The sequence below is a fragment of the Haplochromis burtoni genome, unplaced genomic scaffold (assembly GCF_018398535.1).
Source record: "Haplochromis burtoni strain Fernald_Lab_line unplaced genomic scaffold, NCSU_Asbu1 Contig_63, whole genome shotgun sequence".
In the NCBI taxonomy this organism is placed as follows: Eukaryota; Metazoa; Chordata; class Actinopteri; order Cichliformes; family Cichlidae; genus Haplochromis; species Haplochromis burtoni.
In genome coordinates, this window is record NW_024582424.1 from 1,976,011 (window position 1) to 2,003,296 (window position 27,286).

Consider the following 27,286-nt stretch of genomic DNA (forward strand, 5'->3'; position numbering starts at 1 on the left):
AATTGAAATGTACATTGTGCCTTGGTTTAGTGTCTGGAAGAGTCCTGTCTCAGTCAATTATAGATGATGTGAGAGGGCGGGTGTGTGTGTTTAGGGCACGGATGGCTTGGGGATAGAAGCTCCTCTTGAGTCTCTCTGTCCTTGCCCGGAAGATGCGGAACCTTCTACCAGATTGCAGAAGTTGGAACAGTTTGTTGCCAGGATGGGACGGGTCCTTCAGTATCTGCGCTGCTCTAGTCCGGCATCTCCTGGTGTAGGTGTCCTGAAGCGGGGGGAGAGCAATCCTGCAGCAGCGTTCTGCTGTACGGATCACTCTCTGGAGAGCTTTTTGGTCCTTCACACAGCTGTTCCCGAACCACGATGTCATGTTCTGTGTGAGGATGCTCTCCACAGCGCCTGTATAGAAAATCCTGAGGATCTTTGGAGAGACCCTGAACTTCCTCAGTTGTCGTAGGTGATACAGGCGCTGCCTAGCCTTTTTGGTCTGGACCTGAATGTGGGCAGCCCATGTCAGGTCTGAGGAGATGTGGACACCAAGATACTTTCCCCTGCTTGTCCTAAAGAAGATGCAGAAAGCAGATCAGAATTCCAAACTTATATTCAGTGCCAAAAAAATGTAGCGGTGAATATGAAAATTTGGTGGGATCTCAAGACAGACGGATCTCAAAGAGAACAGATTCATTGAATTAGGACTGCTTCAAAGACATTTTGAAGGGCTCATTTCAGTGTTTCTTTTGATAAAGTATAATACATTTTAGGTAACAAAAAAAGAAGAAATTTACAATATGACATTACAGCATCTACCCAGACACCAGTATCAGACATCAATAACAGGCTAGGTGATATAAATGTCAAGTTATGTTTCAGTGGCTTTTGATTTCTTGATCTTCACTGAGATTTGAAGAATCATTCAAACCTTATGAGTTTCTTAACTGCTGCATTGTGGTTTGTGTGTGTCAGGTCCAAAACAGCAAATGGATGACATGTCCCAACACACAGCCAGAGTTCTGTTATGCTTCTGCCTAAGTCACCCTGGCTGTCTTTCAGTCATAGTGCACAGATGGTGCACAGAAAAGCCAGAAGAGCCAAGCGAAGGTGTGGATCCATCCCATCTCAGGATTTGTTGACTGAGAATATCCATGACAAAACATGAAGAGAAAAAGGCTCTTTTTGTTTCTCGCTGATCTGATATGGAGAGGATGACTGTGAAACACCAGATGTGTGGCGTCAAAGCTCCTCTGCTCACGTCTGTATCTACATATTAGCTTTCCCGTCCCACCCAAACCTTTTAAAGTCCAAGTTTTTGGCTTCTTTGTTCCATTACCAAGATTGAGCAGCCTGTTATTCTCGTGTAAACTTCTTCTATTGTCTAATCGTGTAGATAATGAGCAACATGTGTTTGGCGGTGGCTAATGTGAAAATGTCAAACCCATGCTTGTTCAGCTTTGACCTTTTCCTGTCTAGTGTCATGAGGAGGATTACATAAGAAAGTCCCAGGGGGTCCTGACAGACACTCTTCCGATGCCTTATCCTATCCTGCCTGTCGATGCCTTATTTTGGCCAGGACCCAAAAAGCTGCTATCTGTTGCCATGACTTCTTGTTAATAAATAGCAGACTATGAATCTGGATTAAGGAAGGAAGGAAGGAAGGAAGGAAGGAAGGAAGGAAGGAAGGAAGGAAGGAAGGAGATTTTCCCACCTGGCTAAAGGTTGGGAGTCCACAAATGGCCAGCTGTGAATGTGCTCATGGCCCATAGACCTGGCTCTGACACAACAGACCCAGAGAAACAGACAATCTGCACAGGTCACCTAAGCCTGTAAATTATACAGGTGCATCTGTATTTGCGTAATCTTAAGCAAAAAATGTTTTATGCTTTTCTCTATAATATATTGCTACTGTGAGATCACATCAACCTTTATCTGTTGATAAACTGTTGATAAAAATACATTTTTTTGGCACTGACTATAAGTGTGGAATTTTGATCTGCTTTCTGCATCTTCTTTAGGACAAGCAGGGGAAAACATGCATCTTGAAAACAAATTTACCATCTTTACAAGATTGAAGAAGGACCCTGTAGATGAGCAGAGCTTCCACATGTTGACTGCTGTGCTTCAGCATCTGGCAAAAAATGTAGAAAGCAAACAAACAAAAAGGATTTATGAAAGATCAATATATCTCACATTTAGCAGGCATGTGCATGTCTGATAATTACAAAAACAGAAAAGGTTTATACTGAAAGCCTACAATCCTTGCAAGCATATTCAAATAAAATTATGTTGGGTTTCCAGATGCTTGAAGCTTTTTAATCCATGCACATTTTAAATATATTTGAATACATCTGGAAGCTAAACCATGTAACACATTTTGCTGACTGTATTGGTTTTGTGCACAATGCCAAAGCTGACACCAATTCCTCTTTTATTTTTCTGTCAACACGACTCAATGGGAACATTGTAACAAAAAGTCATTTCTTTCAAACATATGTACCAGATTATCATGCTGTCACAAATAGTCAGTTGATGGGAGGTTAGGGCTTTTGTACTTAGACAGTTTAGTCAATAACAGTAAGTCGTTAAAAAATTGCACTGCCTTTGATGTCCTTTCCAGTGTCTAATCTATACGATACCGCTGATTGTATCACTGTTTTAAGCGCAAAATGTGCCTCACACTGTGATGGTGTATGAACCAAAGTTCACTTTTTCACTGTCCCGTGGCAGTCTTATGTAACCTCTTTTTGGAGGGTCCAGTCTAAGCTTGGAGATTTTGCTTACTGCCATATACACCAGAAGCACAGTGTACCCTACTGTCATCTCTACTGAATGTGAAGGACTGACAGATGGGCCAGAATCAGAAAGAAAGCAATAAACAATTTGGGATGTCCCATCTGTTATAATTCTGGTACTAGAGCAGTCCAGAGAAGCATCAGCACCATATTCCTCCATTCCTGAGGCTTGACCATGTTTCAAAGACATTCAGAACACCTGAAAAACATCTAAGAGGGACCAAACTGGTCATCTCTGCCACATTTTACCTCCCTAGAGCTGTTCCGAATGCTCTGCAGCATTGCTGTCTCAGCCTTGGCCAGAACATCAGAAGAGACTGAGAGAAACAAGCTCAAACAATTTACAGTAAGGGTTGGAAGAGTGGGTATTAGCCGACTTTGTCTTACCTTCTTAGTAACAGATGTTTAGTGCCAAAGGGGAAAGAGAGGCAGGGAGGATGTCTTTATAGATAAAAGAAACTAAGAGGTTTAAAATAAAAGGATCCCTCACAGGGACATTTTCTGTGTGCATCACTTTTTTCTGGCCATTCAAGTGGTTTTCACATCCCTGCATGTGCATGTATGGGCAGACAGATGCCTTCTGTCCTTTCATAAAGTTCATAGTTGTGCATGACTTCATCTCTTAGCTTCTATTTAATTGAAGCGTAATAGATAGACAATTATCCCTTGGATGCACAACATACCAATATCTACACTCTTCCACGAGTGGGGTCAAAATTGACCCCAAATAAAATCAATGCATTTTGCAATAAACTCGGTTGTTATTCTTTAAAATCTTTCAAACGAAGAGCTGTAATATTTTCATATTCCAGGTATTCCTCATAAAACATGTTTGTGACATGAGGCCACTTGCATTTTTATTTATTTTTTCATTAATTTTAAGAAATTGCAGTTTTGTATCACTTTTGTATGCTTGCTCAACATATACTGCAGAAGCTGTGTCTTCCCTCTGAAAGGCACGAGTTGTTCATCCACTGTAACACAATCAGTGAGGATGAATTTCTGCCTGCCGTTGACCAGGAACAGGCCCCATATGTAGCGGAAAGCTGCCATGTTGTTTGTTTTCAGTCGGCAGGCTCTGGTCCTCTTGTCATCAAAGTGCAAGAAATGGCGAATATCTTCAAATCTACGAATTGACATAGTGGCCTTGTACAATGGGTTATGCAGAGGACTCCCAAAAAACATCGTACATCCCAGTTCTTCTCACTTCCTACAAGAATGGTCAATCAAATGAAGGCCAGGAGCTTATGTTTGATTACATTTTTCCACTCTTTTCCCCTGTCTGTGGCTACTCTTTGTGCCTCCATGTTTGTGCATATCAGCATCTCTTCTATTATAATTATCAGACATGAACATCTTCCATGCATCTCTTGGGGAGACAGTACTAAACCCAGGTGCAAGCCCTGGCCAACTATTCAGAATATTGTGGCTTGGTGTTTTAGCCTGGCTGGGAGGTAACTCTGCCCAGTAAGAGCAGTAAGAGGAGCTCATTCTGTTAGACACAATATCCATTTCCTCTTCAGAGGACTCATCAGAGGACTCCTCTGTACCAGACTGGCATTGTTCAGTGGCAGGACAATAGTCATCTCTATATCTGAGATGTCAGATTCTGAGTCAGTTCCTTCAATGGGCTCTTCATCCCATCCATCCTGGATATTTGTAGGGCAAGGTCCACAAGGATCCTGGCTGGCCTCATAGCAGCTTTGTTAGATATTTAAAAAAAAAAAAAACATCAGAAAGGACAATGTTTGAAATGCACAGGAAACTATAAATCATGTATGTTGCTGTGTAAAAATTAATTCCTGATTCATCAGATTTGTAAGTGGGACAGTCAGAGCTGCTAAGAATTAAAGGTTCATAGCAGATTCCATAGGAACTGTTTGTGGAAGAGCGGGGTAGTGATACAAAAACTGCAATTTTTTTTTATTAATGAAAAAATAAATAGAAATGCAAATGGCCTCATGTTACAAACATGTATTATGAGGAATACTTTTCATTTTAAAGATTTTTAAAGAAAAACAACCTGTGGGGTCAAAACCCACGGGTGCATCTAAAGGTTAAGAGCACCGGATAATAAAAACGGGAAGAAGCCACAAAAATTCAGAGTTAATGAACCAAAAGCAAATCCTCAGACAAAGCATGTGATGCAAAAGAGTTTTTACATTTTACAGTTATGTTTTTACTAACTGGTGTGACTGTTACTGTGATCCATACTACACCACAAAGATCATTAAAATTTCCCTTCTATCGAATACACAGAACCTTCTGGATAATCACAAGCAGGTTAATTGTCTAAAGTTTTGCTCTGTCCTTTTTTCTCCTGAGAGAAAAGAGTTTTTTGTTGCTTTTTTTTTTTTTATAAAAAGTGGCAAAGGGGGGCTGATTTACAGCTTCTACATGGTGATGGGCTGAGGGGAGAAGGAGTGGTCTCAAACATGCTGGGCTACAATAAAAGGCACTTGTTTGGACCTCCGAGGAGCCCAAACTTTCCAGTAGCACCACAGGCGGCTGCTGAACAAACGGAAAAAAAGGAGGAGATAGCTGATTAGTAAAAATTGAAAGAGAAGAAAAAGCGCTCAGCTTTCTTTAAATATTTACATTATAGATAAATTACATTTTTAACTTTTTGCTAAAGGAACACTTTTTGCAAAAACTAAAAAGTGAGAGAGAAAATGATGAGGCTGCTGTGCATCACTATAGTCTGCTTGATCCTGGCTGGCAGTGCGTACAGTGAAGAGACGATCTTAACAGGTAAGATTTAAAATGATGTGAAATAGTTTAACATGCCCAAGTGTCTGTATGTATGTGTGATCTTTTATAAATGCATGATGTTGCATCAATCGTGTGCGTGCGGGGGGATGAGCTGTGCAAGAAGCCTGAGCAAAGTGGTACCCCATCAAAAGCTTGTCTTATAACGGTGTCGTTGTAGCACCAGGTAACAAACACATCTCTGGAGTAACGCTCACACAGACACAGTGTAACTCAGCATTACACTCACTGATGTGCTGCACACAGACCACCCCAGCACGAATAGGCTGGTGAATAAATTACCCTTGCCATTCATAGGGGCTTCCTACCCACTCTGCTGAATGAGTAATACCACTGGTTGTCCTCCTAAAATAGGTCACAAGTGCTGCAGTGGATTAAATTGGGCTGGTAGTGCTTGTCCCCCTTTTTGTGGATGTAAATGCGGACTTTAATGTGATTTATGGTGTTGATTTTTTTTTAACTTTCTGACACTATTTGTTCCAGACACAAAATGAAAACTTAGAGAAATCTTTCCAAGGAGCCCCTGCACTCCATCATAACGCTGTTGTAATTTCAAATTCACAGCTGCCTACAGAATGACACCATGAGATGAAGCTGCTCCCAATAAAACACAGCTAGATCTAGTGCTGCAGAGAAAGAAAAAAGGGAATTGCTGGAGATGCCCTCATGTTATATGTATTGACTGATATTTAATGTGCTTTCAGCAGCTCTGCAAGCTGACTCACTATGTCAAATTAGAAACGTCTCAGCTGTCTCTCTTCCAGGAGCAGAGGAAACGGCTTATTTGTTGGGACAAGAATTTCATTCTATGAGGAGAGCTTGTATTTTTTTGTCATTCAAACATTTAAACATTTGCGGGTGATGTCACAAGTGTGTGTTTATGTGTTCATTTATATGATGTCATTGCCTGAATTATGTAAAAGCATTTGCTCAGCCCAGGCCAGCTGCGTTGTTCCGTACAGTATATTTTTTTGGCCACATGAGCTGTGTATTCTCCCTCAGTTCGAGGGGCGTTGCCTGTCCTTATACCTACTGACTCACTCTGCCACTGGGAGCTTTTGGAAATCAGCCCATGGTAGCAGGCAGCCTGACAGGAGCGGAGTTAAGATTAATGACCCACAGCCAAATGTATAGAGCCCCATGCTGAACAGCGGCCAAATGACTCTGTCTTTTCCTGTGAAGTAATAGTCTGTTAAGTCTAATGCTTACTGTGGTTGTTGGTTACTGAAGCCTGGCCTGGTTGCTACTGTGGTAGAGTGGGAAAAGGGGCTTGGCTGCAAATGAGGCCTGGGGTGAGGAGAAGATGTGTTTAGGGTAGGAGATGAGATGTTCGCAGAGGCACGTTTTTGGTGGTATTGATCCTGTATTATTAAGCTCAACAGAAATTTAACAAATCACTCTGATGGAAATCTATGGTGCGCTTGTACCGAGGATGTGCACACACACGTTTTTTGTGTTTGCACTTGTTTTGCATGACAGAATACAGGAAAGAGCTTATTGGCATACGTGTGTAGGAGTTGGCCTGCTGTGTTTATCCCAGCTGCACTTGTTAATTCTTTCTCCATATTGACACAAGTGGGCCAGCAACAGAAGAGAGCGACACTTTGGGATGTTGTAAAGCATTGCTCGCTCTGCTAGAGGGTGTGGCATTTTGTGCACAAGGAGATATAAACATGCAGACTGTTGCTCTGCAGAGTTTCATCCTTTCAAAGAGAGATCTTTAATGTTGATTGTTTAGTAACTTCATGCAGGAAAGGCTCAGGGGTTACACAGTATACAGTGTAGTAAGAGCATAAAATGATGCATGGGGCACAGAGTGGACCTGGATCACTGTAAAGATCATTTCCACTTCAGTGTTGCAACGAAGCAGATGGTTCCAATCACTTGCTAAAACCACCTTTTACACAGTGAGACTGAACTGTGCTTGGTAATAAAATGGCAGTAGGTCTTGGCTGCAGCCGCTAAGCTTCTTTTTATTGCCCTACACATGTGTTCATTTATGTTTGGGGGTTTTTTTGGGGGGGTTTTTTGTCAACTGCTGCACAGTTGACGAAAGTGTCAGTCATAATGGTTCCCTATTATTTGACCACCAATAATTATGACAATTTGGAACCACCTTGGGCCTCAGAGGGTTGCAGACGGTTGGAGAATGGCAAAGAAAAGAAAGGCTTCCCTCTCTAACCAGAAGGATTACTACCCGCAGTAGGCTGTTGCTTTATATGTGCAGCATGTCTCGCATGGCCAGGGCCACAGTCTCCTTTGGGATGTCTGTCTAGTGGTAACTGCAGGAGCAGGAGAAATTCAGGAGTTGCTTTAACATGCATCTGTCTCTCTGGGATTGTAACTGTCAAGGGTGTAGAACAAATAAAAAGACAAATTTATTTACTGTGCCTTGGTTTAACATCATCCCAAGCAGTTCATACTTCAGCATTCACTGAATTGGCTCCGTGCTCCTCAGGGTTACAGCTCACACAGAGGCTCTTGGTTTAACATTCGAACAGTGTTCTCACGAGACACTACAATGAAGCCCTTTACTCTGTTTTCTAATAATTTCAGACATCACTGTTGGCTGTAATTACATCTGGTGAGTCTGTGTTGATGTCAGCACTGCCCTTACCTCTGCCAGTTCAGTCATCCTGGATGCCTCAGGTTTCAATTCTACTTCATGCACAGCGTTACCCATGCAGAGTGTTTACGAGGCACAGTGAAGCTGTGAGTCATTTCTCTCTGACAAAACGGGCAAAGACGACTCTTGTCCAGACACTGGCAATTAGCAGCAGCAGAAGTGTTTTTCCGAGCTCATAAAATACCTGGCGTCTCGGTGACCACTCAAGAGGCAAGTGAGGCAATGGGTGTGGTGATTTGGTAATAGAGGTAGTCACTGGCATGTGCAGCCTCATGAAAGAAATGAGAACATAGAGTTTAGAGTGGCATAAGGTGAGACTGAAGGGTAGATTAGGTCTGTCAGCACTGCCTTTGCTAATTAATTCTAATGATCTGAGAACCACTGAACGAACTCCAGACACACTTCTACTGTGTGAACCGGGACAGTTTCGGCAGGCGTTTGACGAGAGGTTCATTCAGTGTCACTCCACTGTGAGTGTGTGTGTTCTGAGGGAAGGTTGTGGTTTGAGCAGAGTCAAAGCCACTGTCTACTTTTATTTCCTGTAATAGCCATGTGGGAAATGTTTCCCGCTGAAGAGCCAGCGACACAGTATTCCAGTCATGCTCAGGTGTGGCTGCTCAAAGTGAAAGGCCTTCAACATGAAAGCTGCATCCTCAGTCAGAAATCAGAAGCTGACTGCAGACTTACATGCAGATCGTCCATACTGAGTGAGTGAGAAAAGACGCAGAGTAGCGCCTATACTTTTTAATGAGTACCCGAAACTTAAAGAACAAGACGGGTTATTTATGAATATAATAAAAAAGTCTTCTGCGGTGCTTCTTGCCTTACCTCACTTATGTTTACACGTTAGATTGTTAAAAGGTTAAACTGCAGTGTGTTTATAGGTTGAGGATAGGGGCAGGGGGTGTCAGCGGTGCTGTCTACATGCATTTATCTAGTGCTTGTTATTGTCTGGCACAGACAGCCCCCACTCTCTTTCCTGGCTGGGGTCTTAACTAAGCAAGCCCTGTGAGGTCTAAAGATAGAGGATGGGAACCGGTGGTGAGACACAGATGACCTGTCATTTTGAGTTAAAGGCTGACCTAGCTTGGACAGGAAAGATAGAGAGGGAGTGCACAGAGGAAATAAGTAAAAGAAATAATGATGACAGCTAGATTCTGTATTTTGTCAACAATATTTTCTGCTCTCTTTTCCCATTATTTATGTGCCTGACACACTTAACACAAATCAGATGTAGTGGATGAAAGAAAAGCACTTCATTTTGTGGGTTAATGCTGAGGAACCAACGGCTTATAAGTGCAAGTACTGACAACAGCAGGAAGGAGACTGAAAAAGGATTATTGGCTTTCAGGGCTGAGGACTGGCCGGTGCCCAATATTACATTTAATAAACCAAACAGACTCCAGACTCTTCACTGGCTTTGTGTGATGTAATGCTTCAGATGTCACACTGTGTATTGTATATTACAATAATACAAACATTATAGACATGCCAAAATACGTAGCTGTTTCATTAACAAGGCAAACAAAAAAAAGGCAACAAGGAGAAGTTTAAAAAAGTGTTTCTACAATTTTTTTCCCCCTTTTTTGCATTGAAAATCATTACATAAAAATGTTATACAAAGGGTTTTTTGTTTTGGTTTTTTTTATCCAAGTATCATAATTCTAAACAAGAGCAGAAAGGTTATATCATATTTCTTCTTTTCTAGTCAAGGTTTCTGCTGAACTAGGTGGCAACATCACCCTGCCTTGCAGGATCTTGTCCTCAGACACGGTGTCCTTTGGCAACAACGGACACCGGATAAAATGGACAAAGGTGGAAGATGATGAAGCTCTGAACGAGGATGTGCTGGTTAAAATGGGACCACACATAAGGGCCTATGGGAGCTTTGAGGGCCGTGTCTTCTTGCAGAACCTCGACAGTGAAGATGCCTCTTTAATAATGACTGAAGTCTCCATGGACGACAAGGGAAAATATCACTGTGACATCGACAACGGGATTGAAGATTCACTGCAAGAGGTTATCTTGGAGGTGCATGCTGGTCTGATGACTGGTAAATCCTGTTTTATTTTGTTTTGTTATTTTGTTTTGTTACTATTTCCATACTTACACTTTTTTGAAATTCATTTAATAATATATTCAATTTCATTAAAAAAAAAACTGGTATATGCTTGTTTCCATGCAGCATCACAAACGTATCCCCCCCTGAACGGGATTGTACTATATATATATATAATATTCAAGAGAGAAAAAACAAGAGAGACAACACTTGCTTTCTTCCTCATATTTTCATCTGATCTACTTCATTCAGGAGTCGTGTTCCCATACTACCCTCCTTTGGGCCGATACAACCTGAACTTCAACAATGCCGTGCAAGCCTGTGAGGACCAGGAAGCTGTGATTGCCTCACATGAACAGCTGCTTGCTGCGTGGAAAGGCGGTTTGGATTGGTGCAACGCTGGATGGTTAAGTGACGGCACAGTGCAGTATCCTATCACCAAACCCAGACATCCTTGTGGTGGCTCCAACAATGAGCCTGGCCTCAGAACCTATGGACGCCAAGAGAAGATTAGGCAATTTGATGTGTTCTGCTATACTACTGCACTCAAAGGTCAGTTAATAAAAATGTCTTTGTACATGAAACGCAGTGACCACAAAGACTAGTACACTTATATAGTAGCACATCTGCTTGAATTATTCTGTCTTGTTTGCCTTATCTGCTGTCAGGTCATTTCTATTGGCTGGTCCAGCCTGAAAGGCTGACCTTCGATGAGGCTGTGGAGGCATGCAGAGATGACGGTGCAGAGATTGCCAAGGTGGGCCACATGTTTGCTGCCTGGAAGCTTGAAGGCTATGATCGCTGTGATGCCGGCTGGCTGGCTGATGGAAGTGTCCGGTACCCCATCTCCAGGCCGCGGAAGAACTGCAGCCCCACAGAAGAAGCAGTGCGCTTTGTTGGGTTTCCCGACAAGACAGTGAAGTCTTATGGCGTGTATTGCTACAAGCCTGATCAGTGATGGGTTAGATAGGTCTAAATAAGCCATGACCACCAAAGAGCAGCAAAAGCCACAACCAGTAAAATAAACAATGAAGCAGATAAGCTTTTGATCTAATCTAGCATGAACCCAGTACCTTTCTAAAGCTGTGATAACCCTAAAAATACATATATATACACACACACACACACATCATACACCCCCAAAAAAAAAAAAAAATGACCTGTAGCTATTATGTTTTGCATTTTCCTATAGGTGGCTTTCATTGGTTTTACACAGAGTATTAAGTAAAGGTCTATTTTGTCAAAATGTGACTGATGAAACAGAGACAGAGAAGTAAATGGTTAGCATAATCTGACTACAGTTTGTGTCCTGCAAAACATGATTGGATTTGTGAAGTTCCAAATGTAGTGCAAATATGCACACGTGCAGTTGACATGTGCTGCTTTAAAGTCTGCAAGAACAGAAAAGCGTGACATTTTATTTTTATCGAGTTCGGCATTTGGGAATTACGTTAAATTTATTACAAACTGCTATGGGTACTTGTTACCCTGCACAAAGTGATCATTTGCATGTTGTTTGCTTTTAGCTTCTGAAACTGAAAAATTTAAAAAAAGCTTTTCAGACAGAATAGTTGTGATCAAAATATTTGCAAAGAAAATGAAGGTAAACGTTTTGGTCTACAACTCTTTTTGCTGTGAAAGCTTCAATTACCACAATTTCCAGTTACAGTCGGAAAGACCACTATAATCTAATGCAATGTACTCTTTTGTCCTAACAAAAGGTTTTTACTTTTTAATGATGGGTTACTGATAGTTTTTTGTTGTTTGTTTGTTTGTTTTTTTACATGTGCATAATGTGCTTTTCAAGAAAAACTACAGATTAAGTTTCTAACACTAGTAGGATTTTAGCAGAGAAGTTAAACTGAAGATGTGATTTGTCCCAACACACGAGTGGCATTTCCTAGAAGAAATCTAATGTTACAGCAGTTAATATATGACTATTAAATGTTTGGTTGCACATGACCACTGATGGAGTTGCACATCTTCATATTGTGGCTATGAGCTGCAAAATTTCAATTCGTATTTTGATGATCAATCACACTCACAGATGGTAATTAGAGGTGCAACAAAACTTTTCTAGAGATACAGAGATATGGCACTCACTGTAGAACACATGCAATAATGTGGTGATGCATTGTTTGTAATAATAAAACTCAAGTTGTCAAGGAAAAAACATTTTGTATCTTAGCACCTTGTACCTTTTCAAATGAAGCTGTTTGAAATAAAGAACACAACTCTTAAATCCATTTTGAATCATATATTCCTCTTTTAAAAATTGCATTCCTTCTTATTTTACTGGAGCAAAATCATGCAGCATGTGGAGATGTTGAAGTTTAAGCAGGGACCTAAATGGGATTGTTTAAGTTGCCAAATTGGAGGCCATGAATTTGGCGTAAAGCCATGTCAACTGAAAGGACTTAAGATTAGACTCTCCCCACATTCATTTATTCTTTGCCATTTTTATCTTCAGTGCCAGGCTGCCAACCCACCACTAAGTCAGACAAAGGGAACAGTAGCACAGTCTTTAAGAGGCTTGTGGGAATCTCTGGGAACGGGGTCAGATTTAGGTGGATACAGCAGGGAAATGCTAGACAAATGTAAATGTGTGCGATCCATCTTAGGTAACTTTTTTTGGATAATGCAGCTAAAAGCAACAGCAGATATTTTTGAGGAATAAACTGTGTACATAAACTATAGATTTTTGCACTTGTATTATACAAAAGACTATATGCATGTATTTAAACAGCTGGCATCAAGTGAGCTGTTCTTTGGGCCTCTGTGTGTTTAGGCAGACAGTCAAATCAATGAGCAGTCTGTTGACTTCAACCAGTCCAGTGCAGTGCACTAGTCTAGCTACATCCCAGATGCTTGACAGAATTCCAGATATGCATGTATGGAAAATAAAAAAAAACCCCAAACATTATGGCATTAAGTGAATGGTACACTTTATTCTAAGGTGCCTGCTAAGCTGAAGAAGTCAGTAAGAGCTTGGGAGCATTTCATTTCCAAAATAAATCTAGAACTTCTGTTAAATCCCAGTGAAACTCAGGCCTAGGGGTTTTTGAGACATCTGCACTTCGTGAGGCAGGATTTCAGGTCTGACTCGATGCGGAGCATCCAGGAGCATCCATTAATCACAAGTCACGTCTCCTCTAACGACAGAGTTGGCACTCACAGAGAAAAACGCAGCTTAGCTTGCACACAGATTACAATGACCAACCTGATGTTGTTACTCAGGTAATGGTGCTTTGTGTTATTAGTAAGCAACAATGTGAACTCCAAGTGACTGCTGCATAAACAGGCACTGTGGGAGTAGTAATGAAAGGTAATGTAGTCAAAAAGCTTCTGATTTTCCACCCAGGGAATTCATGTGGATCCTTTATGCACCAGCATGTAGACTCAAGATGTTTTTCAAGAAGACCACTTTTACTCATGCTATTCACTAAAAAGAAAAGAGAAAAGCAGTGGGGTATCCTTATGCAGGTTCACAGTACTGAAGCATCAGCCTTTTCTGCATGGCATCACTTTTCTCTAATCCAGTTTTAGTTTGCTACAATTCACATTCACATTGCCACTTCCTATCTTCTCCCCCTGGATGTACCAACTGTCTACCAACGGGCTTGCAGAGCATGTCTGATAGGTTTTTCTACAAGTGTGTGATGTATGTTTAAGACACCGCAATACTTTGAAAAATTGGATACTGGTATGATTTTCCACACAGTGCGATTCACATGAAGTTTAAATTCATCATTATATGCTTAGTGTCCATGAGTTGTGTGGGTGCTAAAAAGAATGAAACGTGATAGCAGAAAAAATCTTCGGTTCATGAGTAAGGCTGATAGCACTACCTGCTGGGGAAATCACTGTAGTGCACACTGCATCCTAAATTAGCTTTAGTGCAAGAAGACCCATGTTTTAAAATTTGTTCAACTTCATTACCTGGCTTCTGCAATTTTGCAGCACATTTCCTATATAATAAAAACTCTAATCATAATAAAGAAAAGTGTAATAAGGCTGCTACACTATCAAAACATTACAAGAAGGACAAACTCTGGACTAATTAGATCTGAATAAGATCTGCAAAAAATCTGGTCAACAAATTTAATTTTGTAAGTAAATAATATTTGTATCTTTATTTTATTTCATTGGTGATTTAAAGCAGGAAAAACAACAGTTAAAAAACAGGGGTTTTTTTTAAATTCACAAACGTACCAACCATTCACATTGTAAAGTAATCTTTAAAAAAAGAAACACTTATAAATATAAAATCATATTATGTGCACATCAAGGCTAAAACACACAGACAAATACTCAGACAACAAAACAACATTTCTCCTTAAAAAAAATTCACGTCTGTTAATGTTACAGAACAAAATCGATGCAGATTATTGCTGATGTGTGTCTCTGAGTTCTTTGGTCCACTGTTGCCATTAAAGTTGAAAAAAAAAAAAAAACAAAGAAGAAGAAAGAAAAAGAAGAAGGCATGTAAATGGATCATATTGCTGAGTAATTACTTTTAGATTGTTAGCATGCAAATGTTGCCGGCGTCCTGGTGAACAAACAATAAAAACATTTAAAAAGAATCCCCGTGAGGCCCAAGTGACAGAATCATATTTCATCAGTAAAACAAGTAAAGCAATCAAGAGCAGCTTGAAAATAAATTATACGCATCTCTGCCTAAACAGCTGTTACGTTCAAGTCTTTCTGAGTGATTCACAAAATACATTCTCTCAATGACTGATCTTAATCGACCACAATAACAGAAACATTTTTTTTAGAAATCATACCAAAAGAGAAAAAAAAAAGACTTACATATAAGCTACCCCACAACAGATGACAGCAAGAGTCTTTGGTGTGTGATTATGCACAGCATTAGTTATATAAGTTATTGTAAACATGCTGTTGTGACTAATTAAAGGCTATGCAATGAACATATTTGAGCAGAAAATAGAGGCTTCTTGAGCTACACTTTCCTTTTGAAGTAGACGATAGTCATCAATTTCCATCTGTTGATAAAGGCTTTGTCGATAGGCACTTAGAGAGCAATCTTTCATATTGAACTGTCTCCTACAAAAGAAAATGTCAGTTACATTTTTTAAAATCTATCTATAGAAATCTATTTATAAACATTTAGTCTGACATATATCTGATGACAGCAGGAGAGAATGAAAGGTGATAATTTGATACTAAAAGCTGCCATCACAAAGAAGCTGATAACCAAGCAATCAGTGAAAAACTTTCCCCAGACTTGTGATATTTTAATCTAGAATGTGAATAACTACTATACAGGAAACCTGTCAAACCATGTCAGGGTATAATTTGCCCCTTTATAGAATGAGCTATAAATTCTGGGAAAAGATCTGCATGTAAGAAAGTTTATAGCTCTTTGTATGCAACATAATGTTTAACTCATGCGATATGAGTTCTTTGCAAGCGCAATAAAAAGGAAGCCCAAATTAAAACAGCACAATATTAATGTTTACATGAGCAGTATAATCTCTTTCTTTCTATTAGAAAATGAACACTTGCATAGATTTTAAATAGCCCAGTTGATTTTAAAATTGACTAGACAACCATCATGAAAAAGGGTGATTTTAGTGTTTTTTTAAGTATGATAAGAGTAGTTTTTGCTTTTCCAGTAGCCAGCTGAAACTTTTTTTAATCCACATTGGCATTATTATAAAATAGTGCCCCTTGATAAGAAAAAGTCTTGTATCTACATGTCTCTAAAAGGCACTTTGTAAGATTCCATTGGCAAAAAATGCAGGTTGTTGTTTTTTTTTCTTTGATAAGTTTTCTCATGTGCTTTTTTTTTTTTTTGTTCTTTTCAAACAAGCATCTGGCACGTGCTCTCGTCTCAGGTGTGCCGTGTTATTTCCACTTATGTTCTATTTTGTGTCTCCTTCCTGGTCGGAGCTGATGACGAAAGTGGAAGGACTCATCTTGCCAGTTATTGAAGTTGTGGATGCTGTAGAGACTATTGTGCTGATGCCTTCTGATAAAGGTCCTCTGATAGCTTGAGGCTGTTGGGGGGAAAAAAATCACATTTTAGCTCTCAAACTATAATTATTTGTCAAAATCTTACACATTGGATTAATGCTGAGTAGCAAACTCAGTAAGTAGGTTTATATCTTATTAAATGCACAAAAATATATGTTGTTCTCTGTGCTTCAATATTACAATGAAGGTCAAATTTTGTTGTTGGCTGATTAGGAAAATATATTTTGGCCAATGAAAACTCAAAACGAAAAGTATTTATTTAGAACATAACCACAACTGTTTTAAAGCAAATTATGAATTAATTAAGCATTAACTCTTTCACCCATAAAGATAACGTTGGACAACAAGAAAACATTTAATGACAAATTTTGAAAATTCAAAAACCATGCACTTCAGAAATAAGGGTTGCTCCTAATAGGCATCTAAGGGCAGTTAAATGCCAATGTATTAAGAAAATATGATAAATATTCAGGGCTGGGACAAAATGCAAAAAAGTAACAACTTATAAATAAATGCAAGCATAAAAATGTTAAATGAATAAATAACATACTAAATGTTATATTTTTTTTTCAGTTTTGGCACTTTTGGCACTCCATACATATCAGAGTAATGTCTATCTATTGAGAGCAACAGTGTGCACTTACGGTTCATGCAGCTGATTTTCGGGATATCCCATCGTCCATTCCCACGACAACGGATAGTTGGGACATGTCTCTGAATAAAGCCTATACGGCACTGGTACCTCACCAGCGAGTTGATCTCATACCGTTCACGTGTCTTCCCAAAGGAACGTGCATTCTCTACCACAGGAGGCTGACTACAGGCCACTGTAAACCAGACGAGACAAAGGCATTTGATAAGGAATTTTACAGGAACTATGGGTTTTCATTTTTACCTTAAGAAATTTTTAAAAAGTGGATTTTTTTGTTTGTTTGTTTTTTACCTGTGCCCTTCTTGCAGGTGAAAGTGAGGTGGTAGTTGCAAGGAACATCATTCCACTGACCATCCTCATGCCATATCATCACCACACAGTCCTCGCCAGCAGAGAAGAAGCTGTCAGGCTGGTTGGGCCTCCAGTTTTCATATTGCTAAAATAAGAGCAGGCAAGAGTAAAACATTACTGTTATTAAACTACATTCTAAGCCTAACAGCTTTGCTTTTTTATTAGTAAAATAGACACTATTTACAGACATTATCTATAGACACTCCTGTTGAAGGGTCACTGCAGCAGTAGCTCTTCATATTTGATTTGGCAGATTTTTATACCAAATTTCCTTCCTGACACAAGCCAAAAGGGAATAGCGTCTCCTCCCAAGATCGAACTGAGCATTTTTTGCTTGTTAGGGCAATGTGTATACCAATAGGCACTTGTACGGTAAAGGTTACCAAATCACTACAAATATTGTGCCTGCTACATATCTCGCTAGAAAAAAGTGAAGCCAAAATCCTTTTGTTTTTCCTTTTCCTTTTCATAATTGCAATTCTAATTACTGTCCACAAGAGGGAGAAAGTGTATCTTTATGTAGGCCAATTCTGAGCAAACCAGACTCAAAGGGCAAAAACGAAAGGTTTATAAAATGGGCTCATAAACTTTGTCCAGAGAGGAGCCATCTGCATTATCCTGCTGTAAATGTCACAGTAACCTACTATTTACACAAAAAATAAGAGTAGCTTGGATTTTATAGTCAGTGCAGTCTACACCCCTGATTCAGTATTGCATACTTGGCATGACTGGTATCCCGTGTAACAACTAATGTGTCTTTCACACAACAGAGTTTTGGGATAACGGACAACCATTAGTATGTGATGTCTTTTCATCATTAGCTGACATGTCAAGCGTTACGATTGTACATCTCCAGGAACAAAATTCCACAACAGCACATCTACGTTCATACATTAATACAGCATACACACAGCTGCAGTGCTGCGAGGCATTCGAGCTGGCATCAGTGCTACCTGCAGTCTTTCAGCACATTCTAGGTTCAAAAGCTTTCTTCAAAGCTGTGACAGACCCCCACCCCCCTCACCCCACCAATCATGCCTTGAGGCTCCGCTGCTCTCTCATTATGGTTAACAAACATGCTCTGACTTCCTGCTCAGCTTGCTTCAGGTTAACAAATGGCTGACCCATCAACTCCTCAGCAGGTCTGCATCCTCCTCAGAACATTCAAACAAACTTTGATCACCCACACCTAAACACACATCCGAAGATTTTCCAGCCTGTGTGTTTCAATTCTCTATAGTAATTATTTAATCACTGGTCTTTTCTTTTGCCGTTGTAAATAGTTCACAGTTATTTAAAATCAGTCTTATTTATTACATTTAAGTCCACTAGAGGTGACCACCCACACAGACCCCCTGGGCACCCTCAATCCAGTGTATTTTTTTTTTTTTTTTACTCATTCTACAGCTGAGCACAGGTGCTGTCCATCTGTGTGTCTGCCTGCTTTGGTGGCCTTTTTCCCTGGGTGGTTGCCTGTTGGTTGGGCCTGCTCATGAGTGTGGGGGATAAAGAAGAAACATACCTGTCTACACCTGACAAAGTCCCCTCTCCGCTGTGTCACTCACACCTTCATCACCCCTCATTCTTTCAGCAGTGAAACAGCCTCCAGGCCTGTGCTTATCTTTTAACCCCCCAGGCTGGCTCAATGCTTCCTGCCTTTCTCTGGGTCTGGAAGGGCATCTTTGAAGCAAGAACGTCAGTGTGTGCAAATCTTAAGCAAACTATATATTGTATTTAGTTTCTTTTCTGTTTAGTGGACAGCAGCTAAAAGGACTATAGCAAATATTAACTCTAACTTTTAATTAATTAATTTATTTTTGCTTTGTGGAAGCTATTTGTTTTTCTACACAGAGCTCATACTCATTAAAAGGAGTTAAAATGAAATACACCATGTTCTCCATCAGATTTATTACCACAGCGGTCACCGGGGTGTAGTGACATGAGGCGGAGGAGAATGCGTCATGAGAACGGCAATGCGACTCCCAGAAAGGAAAGACCCTCCCTAAATGACTAAATCTGTCAACAGCATTGCGCATATTTACACTGCTCCGGTGCCATGTTTGTTGAGTCGATAATATGTAAGAAAGCATCCTGTCTTACCATAGGGCAACCATCGGTCCAGCGGAAGTCGTTGTCATACATCTTATCATTCAGGCCGATCCACTGGTAGTCCTGTCCAAGACCTGCCAAGTAAAACACAACCAGTTACATTCCTCAGTTAGCCTATTTCCATTTTAGGACTGGTAAGTCAGAGAAAGCAGGAGAAAGCCCAAGATAACGTGGACGTTTTCATTGCTCGAACCCTTATCTTGCATAGTCTCTACCCAAACACGTATTTGTTCTTGAGTTGGCTTTATGAGAGAAAATTTCCCATTTATTAGGTTTTTTTTTTATTAAGTATCATCTTTATCACATTAATCTAAAGTATTGTTAATTATTTACACCTGTCGTGAACTTACGGTTGACATATTGTTGCTCCTCATGGGACAGGATGCTTGTGAGATGAGCCCCGTTGATGCGGCACTCTCTCTCTGCTGTGTCCCAGTTTTTCCTCTGAGGGAAGTACTTGTAGCAGTGGCCTTGAAACTTATGCCAGCCGTAGTCACATGTTTCTGTATCTGATAGAAGACAGAGTGACAGAGAATGAGGTATACAGAAAACAGAAAGAGATGTGCAACAAATCAACAGACATGAAATAAACTGAGGAATAGACTTTAGCTCTTAATTCAATCCATGTATCAGTCTCACAAACTAACATTTATGGCATTATCTAATCTAGGCCTTACACAGGAGCAAACTGATCCATCAGACCTTCTGTTGGTGTATGTGATTCTGCATAAATTAGAAATGTGATAAACTAATGTATTAGTTCAGCCATAAACAGATCAGATTTATTTCAAACTCTGAAGCTTTACTCTGTTAATGGCATGTATTTCTAAACTTATACACTTTAGTATAGAGTCCGTTTATCCGTCCCCTCTCCTTAATTCAGCCTTGGAAGTCTAATACACAAAAACATAGGTATAATCTTTCTTTAAGTTCTACATCAAGTTTTGTTTTTTGTTTTTTTGGCAAAACTTAGTCAGACAGCAGCTGTGTCTGAGTAAAATATCTGGGTGGGATTCACTGTTGAGTGACTTACAAAATTTAGGGTGTAGACACTGGTCAAGAGACATCACCCAATTGCCCTGGTTTCAGCACACTTGGTGTAAATATATGGTTCAACTGGTAACAGTAAAATAATTTTTTCTTAAATATTCCAGAACTCCCTTGTCCAGATAAACTTTTTTAAGCAAGAACTCAGAGACTTCATTGTATTTTCTAATCCAGTAAAGTTGTCTTAGATGGAAATATAGTGATTTGAGATCTAACATGCATTTACTCTGACTGGATTCAACTTGATGACAACAGGCCATATCTTTAAATACTAAGAAACCGAAATCTTTGGGAATTCAAGGGGTTTTGAAGTATGTTAGCTACAATGAGACACCAAAAAGAGACAGTAAAAAAAAAGCTGTGGTGATGAAATAAAGATGTTGTTGATTAGTCAGCTGACGCCTGAGGACTAGACGTCGATCAGCTGTATGCAAACAGTACGATTATATATAATGTGGCGTGTTTTGTGGTTCACTCAACTGAGTAATATGTTAAATGTCTAAATACATAGTCAAATATAAGAGGCTATAATGTTAACATTTTGTTTCTCTCTTATATGTGCTTAGCACTAGCTCAATTTGGATAATTGAGACCAGCCCAGAAATAACCGATGAGTTTTATTAATGGGAAAAATAATAATAAGAAAGAATCTAGAGAGAAAAATTGTTAAATTAATTTCAAACTTACCCTCTTCACAAAACAGCCCAGCATAGCTTGGGAGACACACACATGTGAAAGAAGCCAAGCCATCGACACAAGTGCCTCCATTGCGGCAAGGGTTTGATTCACACTCATCAATATCTTCATAAGAAACAGACATAATCAATAGGAGCAGATGAGCAAAACAACTTGTAGTCCCAGAAATATTATGTTCTTTTAGCAGTGCTTCATGTGAGCTTTGCAAGAATTGTCCTACCTATTTCACATTGATGACCACTGAAACCAGGAGCACAGTGACAGGTATAGGTGCTGCCAATCCTCAAGCAAGAGCCTCCATTTAGACAAACATCCTCTGTGCATGAGTCAATTCCTGATGACAAAGTAAAATAAAAGTCGAATTAAACAGAAGTTTATTGGAGTATTCATTTTTTTGCTCTATTTCAGTGCCAACTTAGAAGGAAACTTACCAGAAATCTCCATAGTCTCGCCAACAACAGTGTGTCCCAGATCAAATCCTCTATTAGGCGGTGTGGTTGTTTCCTCCTCTTTTATTGATGGTTTTCCTTCAATAACTGATGGTGGTGCAGTCATGTCACTGCCCTGTTTCTGGTCTTGCTCAGAAAAGGTTGATGGTGTGGTTGATGCAATTGTACCTAGCTGATTTTGCACCTGGGCTGGTGATACTGTCTTGAATTGAGTGCTGGTTGGTATTTCAGTGTAAGGAGAGACACCTATGTCACCTTTCCCAAACGTGACATCAACACCTTCCTTCTTTGAAGCTTCTGTAGCATTTACCTTAAATACTTTCTTGATTTCATCTGGAGATAGAGCCTGTTCTATACTGATGATCTTTGGTGCCTTTGTAGTCATCAGTTCATCAGATACATCATCAAAGCTGGGGGATGAAATCCCAGAACTTACAGAGCCACTTTCAGCCTTATCATTAGGGACAGAAGGTGACTCATCATCACCCAGCTTAACAACACTTGCTGTAGTCATGCTGTTTTCTTGGAGGGTAGAGACTGATTTTCTACTGATTGTGGTTGATGCCGTAACCATGATAGCTTCTGCCATTACCTTTGAGTCAGGTGTTTGAGCAACAGATGGTGGTGTAGAAATTAACACTGTATCATTTTCTAGTGTTTGGTTGTACAGGGGATCTGCTGCCACCACATAAGGATTTAGTGCTTCATAATCTGGTTGTGGATCAGTTAGACTGAGGTGAGTCGTTGCACCACTTGAGACCTGATCAACAGCTGGTTCAACTGTCCCATCTGCTACCGAAACACGGCCGTCTTCAGAAACAAAAGCAGGTGCAACTGTTGATACTGCAGTCTGGCTTGTGACATGATTAGCAAATACAGGGCGATTTGTGGTCAGTGATATATCATGAGAAAGACCAGGGTTGGGGCGGTGTGTAAGTGTAATTTCTGACTTGGCTTGTTCAAATAATTCCATGGGAGTTGTCAGTGGTTGTAGAGGAGAAAGAGTTGAGTCCAACTGAATGACAACATCTGGCTGTGATGGTGTTGAAGGGACATTTGAAGTGGGTATTGTGGTGATCATTACTGTTGTCTCTGAGATAGCTGTGCTTGTTATAGCTGCATTTTGTGACTCCTTTGGTTCTGACTCAAAGGAAGTTGATGTATTCAATGACTCAATAGATCTGGTCACAGCAGGGGGCTGTGTTGCATGGGCTGCAGTGCTGAAGACCTCATGGGATGTCTGACCTGAGGTTTCTTCAAAAGATTCTGACTCATCTGTTTGGGAGCTTGCCGGCTGAGTGGATAAAGTGCTAGTAATCATAGTCTTCTTAACGGTCGACAAACTAGGAGTGACAGAGTCAGACCCTAAGGTGCTCAATCCCATTTCACTTGAACCTGCTGTAGAAATAATAATACTTGTTCCTGTTGATATAAACCTCTCTTCACTCTTCACTGGCGTCTTGGCATAACGTGAACTGTCTTCATCGGTTGAGGTGTCTCTCTCAGTCGATACTACAGCTGGCTTCTCAGTGGTAGAAGCAAGAATGGTAAGGGCAGGTTCTGTTATCATTTTGGGTGACTGGTCAGTAATTTCTGAAGTGAAAACCAACCCTTCAGTCTCAGTGGTAGAAACTGAGGACACACCTGAGGATGGAGTCCTTTTTGTTTCAAATGAAAATGAATAAGTTTCTTCACCTGAGATCTCTAGTGATGCGTCTACAGCGCTTGACACTGCAGGAGATCTTGTGTCAGTAGCTATAGTTTCTTCTTCTTCTTCACTTGGAGGTTTTGGAGTTGTAGATTCTACTCCAACAGGCTCCGCTCCTGTCCCCATATGAGATGAAGTTATAATAGCATGAGGAGATGTTTTCTGGATGTCACTGTCTGAACTACTTGAAATTTCCCCTTTCAATGTTGTGACTGTTAATGCAGTCTGGGCAGTTACAACCATAGCAGTGCTTAACTTCTCACTAGACAACACTGGGCTCACTGTGGCTGGCACATTTTTCTCAGAAGAGATGCCAGTGTGGGGAGTAGGCATGATCTCAGACCTGGCTTGCTCAGTACTAAACAGTGAAGAGGGTGTAGATGTTTTTTCAGTCATCCAACTTTCCAAAGATGATGCTGAAGGTTTCTCTGAGCTTTCTCGTGCAAAGTCATCAGAGTCACCTGAAGAGTCGTCATCAGATGTTTTACTGGTGGATTTCATTGTTCCAGATTTAGTGGAGACTGGTGCGACAGTGACTGAAGGTTTAGTGGTTTGTGTGAAAACGGATGAACTTAAGGTTTTATCAGTTATGCTGTGACTTGTAGCTGTTAGAATTACGGGTGATGCTGTCGTATATTTTTCTTTTTTAACTGTGGTGACCACATAATCTTCACTAGTCACTAAAGTGACAGAGGTAGAGTCTGCTGTTTCCATTAACATTTGAGAAGAAAAAGATGAGGAAGTGGAAATCTCAGTAGTGTCTCCTTGGAATTGATCAGAAATTGGTTTGGTAGTCTCAAATGAGAAAACTTTGTGTGTTGTTGTAACATCATAGATTTCTCCAGAGCTTGACTGAGTGGACACGGAAGTATCTTGTGTGGCCTGCGCCAACCTTGTGACATTTACTTCACTTGATGTTTCTTCCGAAGAAACATCTTTCACAGGTGACGATTCTGAAGTGAACAAGTATTCAGAAGATGTTGAGGCTGATGATGTATCACTGGCTGAGGTTGGTGTAGGACTCAAAAATGTGTCACCCACAGTCCCTGAACCCTCTGGTTCTTCTGTAACTTCCAGCTTTTGAGTTATTGTAATTGCTGTGACACCCCCAGCTTCCTCTGTCAGAATAGTTGGATAAAATGAAGAAGAGGGAACCACAGACATCGTATCTGCATCAGTGATTGTATCATCTTTGGTAATAAGCTCTGTACTGTAGCTGTCTTCTCTCATACTATCTGTAACTCCAGAGAACAGTTTATCTTCCTGTTGTGTATCCTCGATGAATATGATAGATGTGCTGGTTGATGTTTTGGATGCATCCAGAACTATGGTCGGTGTTTGTTCAGTTAGTCGAGTCTTGGCTTGGCTCCTGTCGGGAGTAATAATCTCAACTTGTTGATCTGTAACGCTGTGATATATAACAGTGGGAACTGGGGCAGATGTTGATGTAAATTCATCTTGTTTATGCTCACTGCTCAAGCTTTCTGTGCTGAAATCAACAACAGTGTGATTATATATTAAGGCATCAGTTGTATGGGAGGGCAGGGCTGTAGAGGGGGATTCTGTTGTGTGTTCAGCCACAGCAACCTCATCTTTCTCAGTGCTTGAAAGGGGATGATCTGTTGCTGGAGTAATTTTACTTTCCTGTGAGAAAACCCTGTTATCAGAGGTTGGTGTTGCTGTAGCAAAACCCTTGGTTTCACCTGCTGTTTCTGAAAATGTGGCAGTCTCCATCACTGAAGGCTTTAGGGTGAACTTCACAGTGGTTTGGTTGCCAGAACTCTCTACCTCTGTCAAAGTAAAATCTGGTTTTGGTGTTGATTTTTTACTTGTGATTGCATATTCTGTTGATGTGTACGACTTCTCTGTGGTGTAGAGAGAAGCTGCAGGTGCAGTAGATTTTGGAACATCAGCTGTTCCACTTTCATTAAGTCTTTTTGCTGTGCTTGTTGGTTTCTCTGTGCTGAAAATGGAATGGCCTGTACTCTCTGTGCTAGTAAAAGATGTACTTTCATGAGTTGCTCCTATTATTCTTGGTTTGGTTGTGGGTAGAACTGATAATCCTGTGTCTTTTACTGTAATAAGCACGTCAGTGGTATGGCCACCTGGGTCACTATCTTCTGGAAACACTGAATTTATAACCGCTGAGGAAATTGTACTATCCAAAACTCCAGAACTCTCCCTTTCAGGTACTCTTGTGGAGGATGACCCACTTGAGTCATCGCCTGACCACTCATCTTGATCGGTGACTCCACTGCCCTGATCAGAAGTGTAAATCTCAGGGCTCATCATGCTTGGAGATTGAGTTGGTGATATAAATTCTTTGGTTACCTGTGTACTAGACTGAGGTGAAAATGCAACACTGACCATGTCAGATGTGCTCTGAGTCTCATCTGTTTCTGTCTCATCTGTTTGCACTTTAAATTCCTTGTATGGTTTTGTAGCAGTTTCAATTAATATCCCTTCACCAGATCCATCTTGACTTGAATCCAAATCAAAGTCTTGAGGGAAGCTGCCAGAGTTGTCCATGTCATTGTAGGCAGAGGTCATCATTGGGGTAATACTGGGTATTGCCATTGGCCGAAATGTTTTGAGTGTATAGGGACTAGATGTAGCAGTTGTAAATTCTCTATCACTTGAATGCTCTTCCCCAGTGAATACAGGTGTGTTTGATGGACTAAATGTTGTTACTGCTAGGGTTGCTGATTCCACAGAGGGCTGTTCAGGTGCTGTTTCATCTGTGTATGTTGATGTGTAATCTCCTGAGAAGTCTGGGTCGGGAAAATGACCTGCTTCTGACTCAAACTGAGTAGTGGCAGAAAACAGAGGAGCATCTGTAGACTGCCCGGTCATGAACTCATGAGGTGAAATCATTGTACTGTGAGTCAAAGTTTTCAGGTTTTCAACTGTTGCTGTAAAGGATGTGTGTGTTCTTTGAGAGTCACTGAAAGTAGTTGATGGTGCTGATGTTGATGTCGTAGTCATGAAGTCAAAAGCAACAGTGTTCCTTGTTGTTACCATCTCTGTTGTTTCAGTTGAAGTTGTATCTGAGAAAGAAGATAACGTAAACATGTCTACAGTTTGGTCAGTTAATGTAAAGGGTTCAGGAGATAACACTGTGTTGTCAGTTAAGGGGTAAAGCAAGGTTTTCTCTGGGTGACTAATTAATGGAATATCAAGTTCTGCGACTGGACTTGATGTTGGTGCCATTGTGCTGAGCGATGAAAAAGATGGAGGAACTGCATTGACAAAGGCAGGTATATGAGTTATCTCATCATGCGAGCTCCACTCTTCAGTAAAGGAGTTAGTTTCATCTATTGCAGTTGTGGTATAGTATTTGTCTGTTCCAGATGACATCGCATCTGTATCAACATGTTGTGTTACTGCAAGTGATAGTGGCATTGACTCCACAGTGCTGGATACAGATGGAGATACGTCACTGAAAACAGAGCTTGCATTCAATATATCTGTGGTGTCATCACTTGAACGTTCTACATCCATTGGAGTTGTGTCCAAATAGGTCATTGTCTTATCAGTCAAAGGAGAAACAGAAGTCTTTTCTGTCTGATCTGAGAGAGCACTGGAGTAAACGTCAGCTGGAGTTGCTGTTGACTTCTCCGTGGTGAACAATGAGGAAGCTGTGGGAAGTGCAGTGAGATTTCTAATCATTTCAGACGTCTGATCTCCTGAGCCTTCTTCTGTTGATGTCAAAAAAGAACTTTCCTCTGGCGTTAATGAATATTCATCGAACTTACTTGTGGTGACAGATTTTTGCGTACCAGATGACACTGATATTGGCCTCTGAGTACTGAAGACAGATGAGGATGAAGTAAAAGCACCTTTTGAAGTATCACTTGAAAGCACTGTTGTTGTTATGATGCTTGAGACTTCAGGGAAAACAGTAGTGCTGTCTCCAGAAAAATCTGTATCTGTGGCACTCGGGAAGGATGTAGTTTCTGACTTCATTGTTGACGGACTGAAAGAAGCAAACGAGTCCATTAAGGTAGGTTGACTGCTTTCACTTTCAACCTCAACAT

General features: G+C 40.4%; 2 protein-coding genes across 2 annotated transcripts in view; one reads left to right on the forward strand and one right to left on the reverse strand.

Moving 5' to 3' along the window:
* Positions 1 to 5,184: 5,184 nt before the first annotated feature.
* Positions 5,185 to 12,483, forward strand: LOC102304951 (hyaluronan and proteoglycan link protein 1). The gene is made up of 4 exons (XM_005922881.2): positions 5,185 to 5,534; positions 9,887 to 10,231; positions 10,490 to 10,789; positions 10,906 to 12,483. The coding sequence occupies exons 1-4, from the start codon at positions 5,456 to 5,458 to the stop codon at positions 11,193 to 11,195; spliced, it is 1,014 nt and encodes a 337-aa protein (XP_005922943.1). The 5' UTR covers positions 5,185 to 5,455; the 3' UTR covers positions 11,196 to 12,483.
* A 2,193-nt stretch (positions 12,484 to 14,676) lies between these two features.
* Positions 14,677 to 27,286, reverse strand: part of LOC102290179 (versican core protein) — a 61,243-nt gene continuing 48,633 nt past the window's right edge. The window contains exons 9-16 of the mRNA XM_014333738.2: positions 21,524 to 27,230; positions 21,313 to 21,426; positions 21,084 to 21,197; positions 19,700 to 19,858; positions 19,341 to 19,423; positions 17,181 to 17,325; positions 16,882 to 17,064; positions 14,677 to 16,260 (exon numbers count right to left, since the gene is read on the reverse strand). Coding sequence (XP_014189224.2) covers positions 16,109 to 16,260; positions 16,882 to 17,064; positions 17,181 to 17,325; positions 19,341 to 19,423; positions 19,700 to 19,858; positions 21,084 to 21,197; positions 21,313 to 21,426; positions 21,524 to 27,230 — 6,657 coding nt within the window. The 3' untranslated portion in view covers positions 14,677 to 16,108. The remainder of the gene's footprint in view (positions 16,261 to 16,881; positions 17,065 to 17,180; positions 17,326 to 19,340; positions 19,424 to 19,699; positions 19,859 to 21,083; positions 21,198 to 21,312; positions 21,427 to 21,523; positions 27,231 to 27,286) is intronic.